Raw genomic sequence first — 16,983 nt, forward strand, 5'->3', positions numbered from 1 at the left:
GGAGCCTGAGACTCAGGATTTGCCTGGTGGAGAGCCTGTCCCGGGTGACGAGGTCCCAGATGGAGACGGGCTTGGGATGGGGTTGGGGAAATGGCCCTGGTTCTTCTAGACAGCTGGCGTCTAAACTCGAGCTGGGGGACTGGGACACAAAGACACAGTCCTGATCACCCCCAGTTCCTCCAAGCACACACTCGGGAGTATCTTCTGGACACTATTTAAGGGATGCAGACGATCCGAGCGACAGACAGCCCTTGTGAACTCACTCGTGAATTTTTCCTAATGTTGGGGGCACAGATGCTGGAGTGAGAGGCGCAACTCTTAGTGAACCCTCCCCAGGCCTGCGTCTCTCTTGCTTCCCCTGCCCCTCCCGCCGCCTCCTCTCCCCTCACCTCTCCCAGCGTCCGCCCGATCCACGCCCCCTTTCCCCTCCCATCTCGCGGCCGTGGCGCTCAGCTCGCCGCCCACCTCCCCACAGTCTCCAGGCGGTGCTGGCGGACGGTGGCCGGGCGCCCCGGCTCCGACTCGCTCTGTCCCGGAGCCCCACCCCGCTCTCCTGCCTCGCCAGCGTTGGTGACCGCCTTAGGGACACTTTGATTCGAGCTGGGCAGCGCCCCTGAGGACTGAGGAAGCTTCGCAGGTAAGGATGGAAACAACCCCCAACCCTTCTTCCCCCCTAGAAAGGGCGAGACCCCAGAACCTAGAAGTGTTCCCGAGAAACGCAGGACCCATCCCAGGGAGAGCACCTTTGAAGGGCGCTAAAGGTAGAGATCAAACTTAGCACTTTTAAGCCATCAAAGAAACGGCTCTTGCAAGTAAGCAATTCTTTGTGCTGGCCTCTGCACCGTTAATATTTAACAGTAAAAGTGTTTGCATTGGAATATAAATGGAATTCTTTTTACTTAAGCACTACCAGAGGGGACCCTCTTTATTTTTATGATTATTAACAGATGCCATTGAAAAAGGTGTAAAATGCATTCCTGGAAGGTCTACTCTGGTTGAAAGCCTCTTTGGCAGGATTACTATGAAAGCTAGGAATCTCTTGCTCTCTCATCCATTTGGCTGCACAGGTCAGCGAAAGGAGCAATGAAAAACATTTTAAAGTGAGAAGATGAAATAGAAAAGTCCTGGATTTGCTCTAAAAAACTCTAGCAAAAAGAAAAGTGGGGCATGGGGGAGACCACTGGAACAAGATTGGCAAAATATTGGTAGTTGTTGCCAAAGGGTGATGACACGTAGGGGTTATACTTTTCTATTTCATTCTATTTCATAGTTTTCCCTCTACTTTTGATATTTTCTATCATATTTTTTTGAAAAGTTTTAGAAACACTTCCTGCCCGATTCCTCTGACCTTTTCACACTATCGTTGATTTGAAAGAAGCTGCATATCCTGTCTAGGTGGTTTTTCTCCCCTATTAACCTTTCTCACTTCTGAAATTAATTCTCATTCTATCCCAAGTGCGTCTGTCTCCACAGAGAATTATAAAAGTCATGTGCTGTTGCCTGTAGAACTATGCTTAGAATCTGGTTTATAATTTAGAAGCGAGGTTAAAATTCCAGCCAAATAAGACATCTCAGCCTGAAAGTAGTGCCCGAGCATCATATGGAATTTTATTTTTATTAGGAAATACTAGAAGAGCTCGTTTAATGTGAGAAGAAGTTGGTCATGGATACTTTCTTATTTTTCCTCCAGACAGCTCAGAAACTGTTGTGCTTTTAAGAATCTTCTCTGTATTTTCAAATGTGAGATTGTTTAATCTAGTGCTTGGCACGTAGAATGTGCTCATTGTGTTAAAATAATCAGTTGCTAATGTGAGTTAATTATTTATCTTTGCCCAATGCTCAACTATCCATGGCAAGCATATTGCATTTTAACAGTGGGATGAGATTCAGAATTTCGGAGACCGAAGCTGCCTCACTGGGTTAACTTTGCACAGGAGAAATCTGAGATGAGAGGTTGGAAATAGCAAAGTTAAGTATGAAAGTTATTATTTTATGACTTTGCTTAACTAGAATATTTTCAAAAGCTTTATAACCTTTAACAGATGTTTGCTTAGCTAAAAATACAGGGATCATAAGATGCTTTAAAGCCTGAAGAGTGGCAAACCTAATGCAGTCACAGATAGGCTTTGCTTTCAAAGGCCAACTTGCAAGGTAGAAAACAAGTCAGGAGCCATATGCCATGCACTTCCCATGTCAGTGGGGGAGAGAGTCAGCAGAGGGTTCCTTTTGGGGCTTCCTTAGTGCCTTTCACCCCAAATTCGATTTACACACAGCATATCCTTAGCACAAATTGAAGTATACAGGTCCTGGAAAAGTAACTTAAAAAACAAAGAGGAGTTTTTTCTTTTTTCTTTTTATTGTGATGAGAAACAGAAGTTGTGGGTTACTGTGAAATAATCAACTGTGTAACTTTACCATCTTCCTTTCCCTCTACTGCCAAAAATTTTAAGCAGACATTAATTATTCTGTCTCATTCCTGAAACTAAACTTGACAATAGTGCTATCGTATTTTGCATAGAAAGTGGCGCATTGTCAATGAACTTCCTTGCCATTTATTTTTAGAATAGAATCAGTGGCAAGCTTACCCTTTAGAAATGGATTACCAAGTCTTTGGTAGACATGTGAAATATTTGGCAGGCTGAAGATTTTTCATGCTGAAGTGAACTGCCGCACCTTTGGGGGATTGTTTAGCGGCACTGGAGATCATACTGGAAGTGTGCTGGCACCACAGAGGTTTTGGGAAACCACCTACCAGAAGGTTGTCTGGCTGTAGACAGCATCGTCAGCCCAGAGATCGTCAGGATGGGCTCTGTGGCCTGGAGGTGGGTTTTCTAAATGTGATCAATTCCACATGTGACAACAATCTAGTATATTATTAACCAGTTAGACTTCTCCCCATCCCATGAATCCTACATGTTTTTTTAAACTAAATTTGATTTTGTAGCTTAATGAATGTAAACCATTTAAATGTGAGATCTTAGACAGCAGGCTAGCTTCGCCTCCTAGTGGTAGAAATAGGGATAGCAGGCAAGTTCCTACCCTAGAAGTCTAGGAATTTAAACTGCTTGAGGCTCACTGATGAGTAAGTGACTTGTGTTTTTTCCTTTGTGATTTAAGCTAGCACTTTAATGTTGAAAGATATCTTGGAAGGTTTTTAGTTCAACTTAAAGACTAAAGAGGATTTATCGCAGAGATTCTTAGACAAGGAAAGAGGCTTTGAAATGATGAATAGGATTGTAAACACTGTATGCTTTTGTTGAATAAACAAATGTATCTGCCCTGTTCCAGTTCTTCAGCCAGTCTAGAAATACTACTCCACGTCACTGTAGTGTCTTATCATAATCTTCAAGGTTTAGTTCTAAAATTGCATGTTGTATAATTTTTCTAAAAATGAAAATTTTCATTTATGGTTAGGTCTCTGACCCAGACAGTGTTTTCCCCTACTATTTCTTCCTTTCTAAACATCCGAGGCAGACAATCCAAAAATTTTTTTACCTGAGTGTATTCATTTCCTACTGCTGCTGTAACAAACTACTACAAAAAACAACACATTATCTTATAGTTCTGGAGGCCAGAAGTCCAAAGAGGGTCAGCACGGTTGCAGTTTTTTCCTGGAAGTTCCAGGAGAGAATGTCTCCTTACGGTTTGCAAGACCTAGACGCCACCTGCATTTTGTAGCTTATGGTTCAGCCTCACCCGGACCTCTGCCTCCAACTTCACAGCTCCTTCACGTTCTTGACCCGCCTGCCGCTTCTTATAAAAGGAGCCCTGTGATTGCATTGTGCTCACCTGGATAACCCGAGCTAATCACACAATCCTTAACTAAATCACATCTGCAAAGTCTCCTTTACCAAGTAAGGAACATAGGTGCAGGTCCTGGAGATTAAGATGTGACTCTCCTTGGGAGCTGTTACAGGCATAACTTGGAGATACTGTGGCTTTAGTTCTAGATCACCGCAAAGAAGCAAATTTTGCAATAAAGCAAGGTATCCCAGAGCATATAAAAGTTACTGTAGTCTACTGTGTGGTAGCATTATATCTAAAAAACAGTGCATATAACAGTTGAAAAATACTTTATTGCTAAAAATGCTAGCCATCATCTGAGCTTAAACAAGTCCATCTTTTTGCGGGTGGAGGCTCCTGCCTTGATGCTGATGGCTGCTGACCGAGCAGGGTGGTGGTTGCTGAAGGTTGGGGCAGCTGTTAAGACAACAATGAAGTTTGCTGCATTGATTGACTCTTCCTTTGGGAACGATTTCTCTGCAGCATGCAATGCTGTTTGATAGCATATTACCCACCTGGAGAACTTTCAAAACTGGAGTCAGTCCTCTCAAATGCTGCTGCTGCTTTATCAACTAAGTTCATGTAATATTCTAAATCCATTGTTGTCATTTCAACAGTCTTCAGAGCATCTTCACCATCTCAAGAAACTATGTTCTTTGCTTATCCATAAGAAGCAACTCTTCCATCTATTAAAGTTTTTCACGAGATTGCAGTTATTCAGTCACATCTTCAGGCCCCGCCTCTCCTTCTAGTTCCCCCGTGCTGTTTCCACCACACCTGCCATCACTTCCTCTACTGAAGACCTGAACCCCTCAGAGCTGGCTATGAAAATCAGCCTCTTCCAAACTGTGTTCTTAGTATGTTGACTTCTTTCCATGAATCACGAATGTTCTTAAATGGTACCCACAATAGTGTCTCCTTTCCAGAAGTGTTCAACTGACTTTGCCCATATTCATCAGAGGAATTACCATCTGTGGCAGCTGTAGCTTTATGAAATGTATTTCTTAAATAATAAGACTTGAAAGTCACAATGACTCCTTGATCTGTGGGCTGCAAAATGGATGTTGTGTTAGCAGGCATGAAAACAATATGCATTTTATGTTCATCTCTCTCAGAACTCTTGGGTGATCGGGTACATCAGTGAGCAGTAATTTTTTTTTCTGGGTTAAGATTCCATTTTAATTAGATTCAGTTACTTAGAATCAGTTCATCTCTTATAAACATTTGTGCGTTATCAAGGAAAACATAACTTACAGTTCTCAAAATTCAAAATCAATGAGCAGTAATATTTTGAAATGAATCTTTTTTCTGAGAGTAGGTCTTGACAGTGGACTTAAAATATTCAGCAAACCATGTCGTAGAGAAATGTACCGTCATCCAGGTTTTGCTGTTCCACTGATAGAGCCCAGGCAGAGTAAATTTAGCCTAATTTTTAAGGGCTATAGAATTTCCAGGATGGTAAATGAGCATTGGCTTCAGCTGAAAGTCACCAGCTGCATTAGCACCTAACAAGAGGGTCACCCTGCCCTTTGAAGTTTTGAAGTCAAGCATTGATGGCTCTCTAGACATGAAAGTCCAAAGACATCTTCTTCCAATAGGAGGCTGTTTCATCTGCATCGAAAATCTGTCGCTCAGTGTAGCCACCTTCATGAATTATCTTAACTAGATCTTCTGTATAACTTGCTGCAGCTCCTGCATCATTATTTGCTGTGTCACTTTGCACTTTCAGGTTGTGAAGATGACTTCTTTCTTTAAACCTCGTGAAACAGCCTGTGCTAGCTTCAGAGATTTTTCTGCATCCTCCTCACTTCTCTCAACCTTCACGGAATTGAAGAGAGCTGCTCCTGATTTAGGTTTTGGCCTAAAAAAATATGGTGGCTGGCCTGTTCTTCTGGCCAGACCATTAAAACTTTCTCCCTATCAGTAACAAGGCAGTTTTGCTTTCTTATCATTCGCGTGTGCACTGGAGTAGTTCTTTTAATTTCCTTCAAGAACTTTTCCCTTGTGTTCCCAACTTGGCTAACTGACCCAGAAGCCTAGCTTTCAGCCGATGGTATCAGCTCTCCACATGCCTTCCTCGTGAAGCTTAATTATTTCTAGCTTTTGATTTAAAGTGCAACATGCAACTCTTCTTTCTTCACTTGAACGCTTCGAGGCCATGGTAGGGTTATGAATTGGCCTAATTTCAAGTTGTGTCTCAGTGAACAGGGAGGCCTGAGGAGAGGGAGAGAGCTGGGGGAGAGGGCAGTCAGTGGAGCAGTCAGAACACACGCAGGACTTACTAAGTTCACAGTCTTGTGTGGATGTGGTCTGTGGTGCCCCCAACACAATGACAATAATAACCTCAAAAGATCGCCAATCACAGATCACCATAACAAGTAATAAAGACAGGATTACCAAAATGTGACACAGAGAGTCAGAGTGAGCAAATGCTGTCAGAAAAATGGCACCTAGAGAGTTGTTCAGTGTGGGGTTGCCATGTGGCAATTTGTAAAAAATCATGGTATCTGTAAATTGCAGTGAAGCGCAATGAAACGAGGTCGGCTTGTACTTGGCATACTCTGGTGAGGTCCACAGCAGTCAGAGATGCATGAAATCCTTTATAAATATTTACCAGTGTTTTGACTCTTAGTGTTTGATCCTAATAATAATAATTGTTGACATTTGCTGAGGGCTTACTGTTCTCTGGGCATCGTGTTTATGTATAGGTTGTTACAAAAGTAATTGCAGTTTCAGACCACGAATTTTAAATCATTATAGCTAGGATCAAACGCATCTTTATTAATCACAATAGGAACCATTACAATCGACACATTTTTGCCAACAAAAAGTAAGTTTGCTAATTCCTATAGCATAAAAATCTGTGCTTCGGGGTTTGATAAACTCCTGGAAGGTATTTTCTGCCTCCTGCTGGTTGTGGAAGTGTTTTCCCTGCAAAAAGTTGTTGAGATGCTTGAAAACGTGGTAGTTGGTTGGCAAGTGAATATGGCAGACATGACATTTTAGACATCATTTCTACAGTTTAAAATAAATATAAAATAAACAGCAAGTAATGTCATTAGAAAAAAAAGCAAGAAATGCACATTAAAGTGATACATAACATAACCACATTTATTTAAGAATGCATTCCAATATCACAGGCCAAGTTCAATGATGCAAAACCGCAACTACTTTTGCACCAACTTAATGATATTCATGTCTCACAAAAATACTCCAAAGTATTATTCCCTGTTGAACAAATGTAGAAAATAAGGTTTGGGGAGATTTATTGATCTTCATAAATCATAGTGCTAAGAAGTCACAAGTGGACTTAAATTGGTTTGACTTCAAAACCCACTGCCTCCACCATCCTGGAAGCACCCCAGTTCTCATTGTCCCTCTTGGGCACACATCGAACGCTATTCCTTTTCCCGTAATCCTGATCGCACACTTTTTAGCTTAAATGTTGCGTCCATTTCAGTGTTCTAGTTAGTGTCTGGTTAGAAGCCCCCCTTCTCTGGGGGCTTCACTGTACCGGGAATTGAACTTTATAAAATACCTAGTCTCCTGTGCATACGCAAAAGTGACGTATGAAAGTTTCACAAGTATTCTCCTAAACCTAACACAGTTAATGCTCACTTTCCAGCTGTCTGCTATCACTAGTAATGCCCCTCCTCTCCTGCCCCGGCCTTTTGCCTAAGCCAGGAGTTCTGTCTGCAGATCCAGACCATGGTGTCTATCCCTTGTGCGTCAGTCTTGACTGAGCAGGGGGAGAATGAAAGTGGAGGAGAGATGGCTGGAGTGTGTTTTCACATTTATGCATGTGTGTGAGTGTAGGCAGTGATTCTGGGAGGGGCAGGTGGCTTGGATCACGAATGGCTAGATAAAAGACAGGGAAGTTGTCAAAAGTGGTTATGCAGTGATTGCTATGTCCAAATATGCATGAAGGTAGAAGCTGATGTTGGTCCTACAAGGCCATTGATCTGACTGAGCCTCCACAAAGTGTTTGACAGATTAATGCAAAATTATGTCCCATGGCAGCAAACTATACACATGAACTTGGACAACTACCTCCCTGTCTGTTACAAGGGATCAGGTGAAAAGAAAGGACCAAGTCAGTGACTCTATGACCTGGTACAGATCTTTGATGATAAATCAGCTCTTGTTCATATACAGGGAAAAAAAACTCATTCAAAATATTTAGTATGGTGAGCAAGCATCTAATCTTTCCTTCATCTGCCTGCCCTGCTGCTGCTAAGTCACTTCAGTCGTGTCCGACTCTGTGTGACCCCATAGACAGAAGCCCACCAGGCTCCCCCGTCCCTGGGATTCTCCAGGCAAGAACACTGGAGTGGGTTGCCATTTCCTTCTCCAAAGTTAAAATGTAAACTTTAAAGGGTAACAGACCAAAAAATAAAAGAGAAACTGAGCCTGAGAATATTGTTATGTCATGCTATGCTATATACTTTAGAATAGATTCACTTTAAAAGTTTGGGTTTTTTTTTTTTTTTTTTCATTGTAAATTGCTCCCTCAGAGTAATTATTTTGACACTGACTGTTTCTTTTAAGGTTGAAGGCCTGTTGCAGTTCTAGAATTCTTAGGGTAGGTCCAGGCTTAAAATAATACACAGGAAATGCATGTCAAATGTTCTGTGGCTGGGTAATGTTTAATTACACTTAAGTTTAATAGCAATGAGAAAAATATATTACAAAGCCACAGATATTCATAGAAATGAGTAGTTAGGAAAGCATTCATTTGGGACTTCTGTAAAATGAAGCTGTCCTTGAACAAAAACCAAAACAAAGAAAAAGGGAGTTTTCAGAGTGTGTCAGAAACTATCCTGAAATAAAAATATTTGAGTGTAACACTGACTTTTTAGAAAACTAAAAGTGTATAACTTTGCCTTATATAATTAACTGTTTTAAAGTGATATTAATTTACCTACTAAGGTAGAATAATAACTATCGGGTTGGCCAAAAAGTTTGTTTGGTTTCTCCATAACCGTGTATGGAAATACCCGAAAGAAGTTTTAGGACAACCCAATATAGAAGAACTTATAATTGAATGTGTCTATGCTCTGGGCTCAATGGTAATTCTGTGCATATATCAATGTATTTAATTCTCACAATTATGAAGTTGAAATTACAATTATCTCCACTTTGCAGAGGAGGAAACAGAAACTTCATTGATCTTAATGAACTGCCCAAATTCAGATGCCTAATAAGTGGTGAAGGTGAGACTTAGCCCAGATCTTCTTACTCCTTGGGCTGCCTTTATAACTACCACGCTGGTAGAGAAATCCAAATATTCTAAATACTTATCAGCATTCACATTTCTAAGAAAGCATAAGCAAGCAAACAAACAAAAGCAAGAGCAAGCAATCCCTTGTAGTTACAGGTTGTTATTTCTGTTAACAGTACAGACTAAGTTCAGTAAGAGTTTGTCTACAAATGCTGGTATTCCTTGTTTCCTCTCTAATTCCCTTTTGCTCCATCCATCTCCATGGTCCAACCCATAATCAACTATGTGTACACTGACTCATGGTGAGGACCGTAACTGCAACCTCACTTTCATTAACCAAAACTGGAATTTGAAGCCCCAAATCCAAGCCATCTGGAAAGTGACAGGGAAGGTCACAATTACAATGGAAGACAGGAAAAGGAGGAGGTTGAGGGAAAACAAGAGACGTTAAAGCTTTCAAAATACTATAGCTGCTCCACAGCCGGGGCCATGTCTCTTTAGTTAGTGCTTTGGGGATGACAGGCGTCTGTACATGTATCCATTGAACCGTGGCTTGCTCTATCAGTAAGAGCTATCATTTACACTACACTGACATTTTACCACGAGACAAACTTAGATTTTCCAAAAGAAAGTGTCCCGAGACATTTGTCCAATTTGAAATTACAGGCCAAATTAGACTAAACCCATGTCCTTTATTACTGTGATTCTGAGGTCATATGACAAGGTTCTGCCCTTCCCATGCCCAAGGATAGATGTGGGCATGACTTTTATTCCTGTGCTACACTGCAGCTGAGTCCCTCAAAAGGCACCGGCCAGGGCTGGCCAACTGATGCCCTTGCATCATCTGTAGCATTGGATATCAGAGGCATTACAGACAAGCCTACTGAATTTGAATCTTTTCAGATGTATTATTAAACCACTTATATGAAAGTATGTTTTTTTCCTATCTTCCAATATTATTGTTGCTGTTGTTTAGTTGCTAAGTCATGTCCAACTCTTTGAGACCCCATGGACTGTAGCCCGCCAGGCTCCTCTGACCATGGAATTTCCCAGACAAGAATATTGGAGTGGGATGCCATTTCCTACTCCAGGGGATCTTTCTGTAATAGCTGTTGCTAACACAGGAAAAGTGTGAAGTTCAGAATGAATTTACTTTGTACACAAAGAGGAAGCAGGGGTCATGTGAAACCTGGTTAAACAGTCATCCCTGGAAAAACCTTCTGAGGAGGATCTCATGCTGCTGCACCAGGGCTCTGGCTGCTGTGGTTCTGAAACTGTATTGAGTATCAGAGTTGCCTGGAGGGCTGGTTAAAACATACACAGCTGGGAATCCACATCCCTCCTGGAGGGTTTTGAACAGTAGGTCTGGGTTGGGTCCTGAGAATGAGCATTTTTAACAGGTTCCTAGCAGCAGCAGCAGCAGGGGATGCCGACACTGCTGGTTTGAGGACTACAACCTGGGCATTCCTTGATGTGACAGAGTTTATTCTGTGACATGCAAGTAGAGAATCCTACTAACAAACTAAAAATATTTTTTTGAATGGTTTGTATTTCATTTTGAAGCCAAAGGCAGGGGTAAAAAAACAAAAAACAATGTCCCTGCTCAGAGCAGTCAGGAAGGAGGAGTTCCCCATTATTCACAGGAGGGTCTGCCTTTTTGTTCTATTTAGGCCTTCAACTGATTGGATGAGGCCCACCCACATTAGGGAGGGCAATCTGCTTACCTTAGTCTACTAATTCAAAAGTTAATTTCATTCAGATACACCCTCCCAAACATACCCAGGATAATATTAGACAAAATATCTGGGCAACTTCTGGCCCAGTCAAGTTGGCACATAAAATTAACCATTACATGTGGCTCTTAAAAGTTTGCCTACAGAATTAATGCACAGGGCACATGTTTTATTTGGTAAAGAACAGGGGAACTTGATTGATATTCCAGTTCAGTGATTTGCATAGTAAAAAACCATCTTGTCAATTATAGTTCAGTATTTGCATTCTGCCTATCTAAGCCCTAAGTAGCTGAAAACTTGCAAGGCTAAATTAAACAGTACTGAAAACAAAAACAGAAATGTGTGAGCAATACCACAGTACCTAGATTTAGATGCTCTTTCTTTTGTTTGGGAATGCCTTTGACACATTTATTACTCCACAGATCACTATTATCAAATGTTAAAATGTACAATGTGATTCTCTGTAGTTTTTAATGAAGATAATTGGCTGACTCAGTCTTTAATGTAATCATATATTAAGTATACAATGGCTGTTACCATGTAGGGCTAACTTAAAATAATTTTAAAAAATATTTCCTATACCAAAAAATTTGTTTGATTGACATTTTGCTAAGGATCAAATAGAGTAAAAAATATATATGTATCTTTTAAAAAATCATCTACTTTGGTCTGTTGATAAACTAAGAGGCAGCAAATAACTGATTTTAGCATTTCTTTTTAAGGGAAAGACAACTTTTCATCTTGGGAACTACCCGATAAAACATATAAATTCAAGATCTCAGTAGTTACTGAGCTGTTAGCCTTATTCATTCCAATCCAATTAAATAAAATAGATGAAATACTCATTATGAAAACTGCATAGAAGGTACAAAATACTAAGTGGAATATAATTACTGTTTTGTGTAAAATCAAATTTGCCATGGCAATGATTAGAAAATATTGTACATGAGTGTGGATTTTTCCTGAAATATATTTACAGATTTAGGGGACAATATCTATCAGTCTACAGAAGAATGGCCTGTCTCCAAAATAAAGTACACGCTATTAGGCAAACAATACAGTTTAATGTTCACCAGAATCACCATTACTTAGCATTCAAGTGTGAGCAAACAGAAAAAAATGGTAAAGATTATTCTAAAGTAGAAGATTATTCTAAACTTGCTTAACATGTTTTAATATATAATGATTCAAAATAATTATATCATGTTTTGATAACAGATCATGTTTATACAAAGAGGTTAATGTAGTATATGTTTTTGTTTTATCAGAAGAATGTTATTAGTTTGTTAATAAAATTCCATACTTGGATATGTCAAGATGAACTCTGTTGTGTCACGAGATGCCCATATTTGGCTCTGCATCAGACGCAACTTTTGCTTTTCCTGTCAGTGCTCAGGATCTTAGGGGTGTACCCTGGTTTGTGGGCCATTCCTGACATTCTGTATTAACTTTCTTTTCCATGCAAAGGCTTATGAGAAAGCCGTGAGAGTGAAGGTATTGTAGGTATAAACTAACCTTGAACTGCCTCTGCTTTATACAAAGTGCAAAGCATTTGCTAAGCCTGGATATGTTAACTATTAGTTAAAAACAACTTGGAACATAACTCACAAATTTCCAAATTGCTGCTCCAAAGAATGTTACACTCCCCCTTACTCTCACAAAGCAATGACTGACAGACAGCAGTTCTAGGAAGAGATTTACATACCAGCAAACCCAGGGAAGCAGGAAAAGAAGGCAAGAAGATGTAAATAATAGATGAGATATTATACAATTCACCAAGTACTGGCAACTTTCAACGGCTCTCAGGTGGAGACCCATGATGAAAGGGTCTCATTAAACCTCTGATTTAATCACGATCATGCTCCCCCAAGTGGTAAATCCAGGACAATCGCCTGTGCTCAATAAATTCTTACAATTTTAATATCCAGTAAAATGTCACTATAACGCATTTTTGTGTATTGCTTTGCTTGGATGGTAGTTCCAAGCACAACTTCGTTTTTAAAAAGAACAGGGTATATTTTTCTTATTTTTGAATAAAACTGCCTGTGCAGTGTACTCTTTATGATAAGGGGTTCTGCTTGTAAAAAATCAAAGCAGGTCAATAGTAGAGGAGCTCCTTTATTTATTTCTAAAACTTCTACTGAATATTTTAGAATATTATCTGATGATTTAAAAAAATTTTAAATGTAGACCATTTTTGAAGTTTTTTAATGATATTTGTTAAACTTTTTAAAAATTTATTTTTAATTGGAGGATAATTGTTTTACAATATTGTGTTGGCTTCTTCCATACAACAGGAATCAGCCATAATTATGTCCCCTCCCTCTTGAACCTCCTCCCAACCCCATCCCACTTTTCCAGGCTGTTAGAGTACTGTGTTGAGCTCCTTGTGTTATACAGCAACTTCCCATTTTTTCTTTTTTTCCACTTAGTCGTGTCCGACTCTTTGCCACCTCACGGAGTAAACAGTCCATGGAATTCTCCAGGCCAGAATACTGGAGAGGGTAGCCTTTCCCTTCTCCAGGGGATTCTTCCCGACCCAGGGATCGAACCCAGGTTTTCCGCATCGCAGGCGGATTCTTTACCACCTGAGCCACAAGGGAAGCCCAAGAGCGCTGGAGTTGGTAGCCTTTCCCTTCTCCAGCTGCTCTTCCAGACCCAGGAAGTGAACCGGGGTCTCCTGCATTGCAGGCAGATTCTTTACCAACTGAGCTATATACAATAATGTGCGCTTCAATGTTACTCGTAATTCGCCCCACCCTCTCGTTCCCTCTCTGTGTCCGAAATCTGTTCTCTATGTCCGCGTATCTATTTCTGTCCTGCAGATAGGTTCTTCAGTACCCTTTTTCTACATTCCGTATAGATGTATTAATATACGATAGTTTGACTTACGTTTTGTTTTTTTGTCTGTGAGGCATGTGGGATCTTAGCTCTCTGACCAATCTCCTGCATCCGGGAGACTGGGGACGCGGCAGGGAGCGGGGTGGTGGTGAAGTCTTAACCACTGGACCGCCAGGGAAGGCTCTATTATGTAATGATTTTAATTGCACCATCAGTGAGCTTGGTCTGCAAGCCGTGATTCAGGGAAATACACTGTATTCTAGTGAAGGCCTTTTTTAAAAAAAGTTTTTTTCCAGTGAATGCTTTTTTGAGCTCTGTGCTAGTCCTTTACATTCTAGAGTGAGGAATTTATGATCCGTGCCTTTATTAAGACGCTAAGTTCAGGGATAGTGTCAGACATCTGTCGTTATCTTTATTTCTAAATCATCTGGAGATAAGGTTGCAGGAGGCCTTGGAAGGAAGAGGGTGTGGCTTAGGCACCAGAGGACCCCACTTGCCCCCCTTCTTATTCTCCCAATGTGTTGGCCTGTCTGGAGAGGAAGAGGGGAAGATGGTAGGCGGGGGTGGGATGCGTGGGGATTAGTGCTGGTGGAGGGAAGTTTGAGTGAAATCAATTTTACTGATTTGATGTCTGTAGGAGCCTGCTTAGTATGGTGTTTATCTAATCTCTGTAAAATCTGAGTACAGTGAAAATAGGGACTCCTCTCAGTGCTGAAGCTATATTTAGGACTCAAGATCTAAATGAATGGTAATTAACATTTAAACAGAAAGCAGTATCTGTACCATTTTTCTAGATTCCACATGTGTGCATTAATATATGGTGCTTATTTTTCTTTCTGACTAATGTATGTGCACTGCCATGTGTAAAACAGCTAGTGGGAACCTGCTGTATAGCACAGCGAGCTCAGCTCAGTGCTCTGTGGGGACCTAGGCGGCTGGGATTGAGGGCTGAGGGTCTAAGACGCAGGTGATATATGTATACCTATAGCTGATTCACTTTGATGTATATCAGAAACTAACACAATATTGTAAAGCAACTATACCCCGGTAAGACAAAAAGCATAAAGCTTCTTTTTTTCCCCCCTGTTTTGAAGGACAAGATAGAAGAACAAAATGGGAGCTCTGCTCTTCGGGTTGATGCTTTTCACCCTTGGGTGGACCCTCATCGATGGATCTGAAATGGAACAGGATTTTATGTGGCACGTGAGAAAAATACCCCGGCTTGTCAGTGAAAGGACCTTCCATCTCACCAGCCCCACCTTTGAGGCAGATGCTAAGATGGTGTTAAACCGAGTGTGTGGTATCGAATGCCAGAAAGATCTCCCAGCCCGCAGCCTTTCTGAGCTGGAAGACTCACTGTCGTTCGAGACTGTCTTTGAGAATGGGAGCCGGACCTTGACCAGGGTCAAAGTTCAAGGCTGGGTCCCTGAGCCAGCTCAAAACCTCACCTCCCAGGGAGCACCCGTGAGGAGAAGGAGACAGGTGTACGGCACGGACAGCAGGTTCAGCATCCTGGACACGAAATTCCTGACCAACTTCCCTTTCAATACGGCGGTGAAGCTCTCCACAGGCTGCAGCGGCGTTCTCATCTCTCCCAGCCACGTCCTAACCGCGGCCCACTGTGTCCACGATGGAAACGACTACATCAAAGGCAGCAAAAAGCTAAGAGTAGGCTTGCTGAAGATGAGAAATAAAGGTGGTGGCAAGAGACGTCGGGGGTCTAGAAGGAACAGGAGGGAAGTGAGTGGTGCTGGAAGAGAGGGCAGCCCAGACAGCCTGAAGGAGACAGCCACGGCTGCGAGGAGGAGAAAGGGATCTGCTCGGGGTCAGAGAGCTGCTGGCGGGAGGCCCTCCTTCCAGTGGACCCGAGTCAAGAACACCCACATCCCCAAGGGCTGGGCTAGAGGAGAGAGCAGAGACTCGGCCCTGGACTATGACTACGCCCTCCTGGAGCTGAAGCGCCCTCACAAGAAGAAATACATGGAGCTGGGAGTCAGCCCCACCATCAAGAAGCTGCCCGGGGGGATGATCCACTTCTCAGGCTTCGATCAGGACAGGGCAGATCAGTTAGTCTACCGGTTCTGCAGTGTGTCTGATGAGTCCAGTGACCTCCTCTATCAATACTGCGATGCCGAATCAGGTTCCACTGGCTCCGGGGTCTATCTGCGTCTGAAAGAACCAGACAAAAAGAGGTGGAAACGCAAAATCATCGCGATCTATTCTGGCCACCAGTGGGTGGACGTGCACGGTGTTCAGAAGGACTACAACGTGGCTGTGCGCATCACACCCCTCAAGTATGCCCAGATCTGCCTCTGGATGCATGGGGATGATGCCAATTGTACCCACGGCTAACGGATACCAGAAACGAGGTCGTGGATGATCCGGCCATGGCAGAGAAAAGCAGTTTTGATTTATTGTAGCAAAGATCACTTCATAGGTTTTCCCCGGACTTGAACCCTATCAGTAGCATTTGAACATTTTTAATGTTTCCTTTTTCAAAATTAGGAGCTATTCATACATTTTTTAAAATGTGTAGGTATACATCTTGAAACTAGATGGATACTTTAATGCCAACAGTATATTCTTCTTTACATGGTGATAAGTTTCATTTGTGGGAAAGATTTTGTTTCTTTCTGCTTTTTTAAAGATTGGACACTTTAAAATTTCAAGCATAAATATTATGTGATTTCTCAATGGACTAACTCTCAGGGTCCTACTCTAAAAAGAGGCTTATAGGGTGCTGGTTGCATATTAAATGTGAAACTGCGTATACAGAAGTGGACAGTCACATGGCTACAATCAAATTTGAGACAGTAATTTTCAACACAGTCTGTACTCCTCTGAGATAGACCCATTCAGCCTATGCTATCCCTCTTTGTTTATATTGTGTTTTCCATTGGGTCTAAGGAACTTTTAGGTTTGTTTTGTTTTTAAGATTTACAAGGAACAGAAAACTTTATAAATAAAACTATTGACTATTTTACTGCCTTAAAAATACCAACTGATGTGTTCTTATTTATGGGAGAAATACTTTGTTCTATGAAATAAATTTAGTTTAAAAATAGGGAAGTTGAAACATTTTTAGATCTCAAGTTTTTAACTCATATTCAAAATATGGACTTTTCAGGTGTGCATAGGGAAGACCATTGAAAAGTTATAAACCATCAGGTATTGAAAGCCTGTGTCATTTTACCCCACACAATCTTCTATGAATGAGGTGTTACAGTTTTAGACAAGGAAATCTACGTCTTTTTCAAGGAAAAGCCCTTTCATCCCCTTGACAAAGCTATTTTCTTAATAGGGCCATAGATATATTATTAGTGATTTCTCTGATTAGGGGATTTTTATATAGGTCCTTTTAACAAGATGAGTATAATTTATGAATATAATTTTAATTCTGATTGT

The 16,983-nt window shown here is 41.3% G+C and overlaps 1 protein-coding gene across 1 annotated transcript; it reads left to right on the plus strand.

Annotated features, from left to right (window-relative positions):
- The first annotated feature begins 506 nt into the window (after positions 1-506).
- On the plus strand, positions 507-16,705 carry PRSS35 (serine protease 35). Its single transcript, XM_055433262.2, has 2 exons — positions 507-637; positions 14,673-16,705. Exon 2 carries the CDS (start codon positions 14,692-14,694, stop codon positions 15,928-15,930), a length of 1,239 nt encoding a protein of 412 aa, XP_055289237.1. The 5' UTR covers positions 507-637; positions 14,673-14,691; the 3' UTR covers positions 15,931-16,705.
- The last annotated feature ends 278 nt before the right edge of the window (positions 16,706-16,983 follow it).

Source organism: Moschus berezovskii, chromosome 10 (genome assembly GCF_049115385.1).
Source record: "Moschus berezovskii isolate FMDL1 chromosome 10, NW_MosBer_1.0, whole genome shotgun sequence".
NCBI classification, from domain to species: Eukaryota; Metazoa; Chordata; class Mammalia; order Artiodactyla; family Moschidae; genus Moschus; species Moschus berezovskii.

Bases quoted from the DNA above. Each gene is read 5' to 3' on its own strand.
- PRSS35 (XM_055433262.2), top strand. From the start codon at position 14,692: ATGGGAGCTCTGCTCTTCGGGTTGATGCTTTTCACCCTTGGGTGGACC.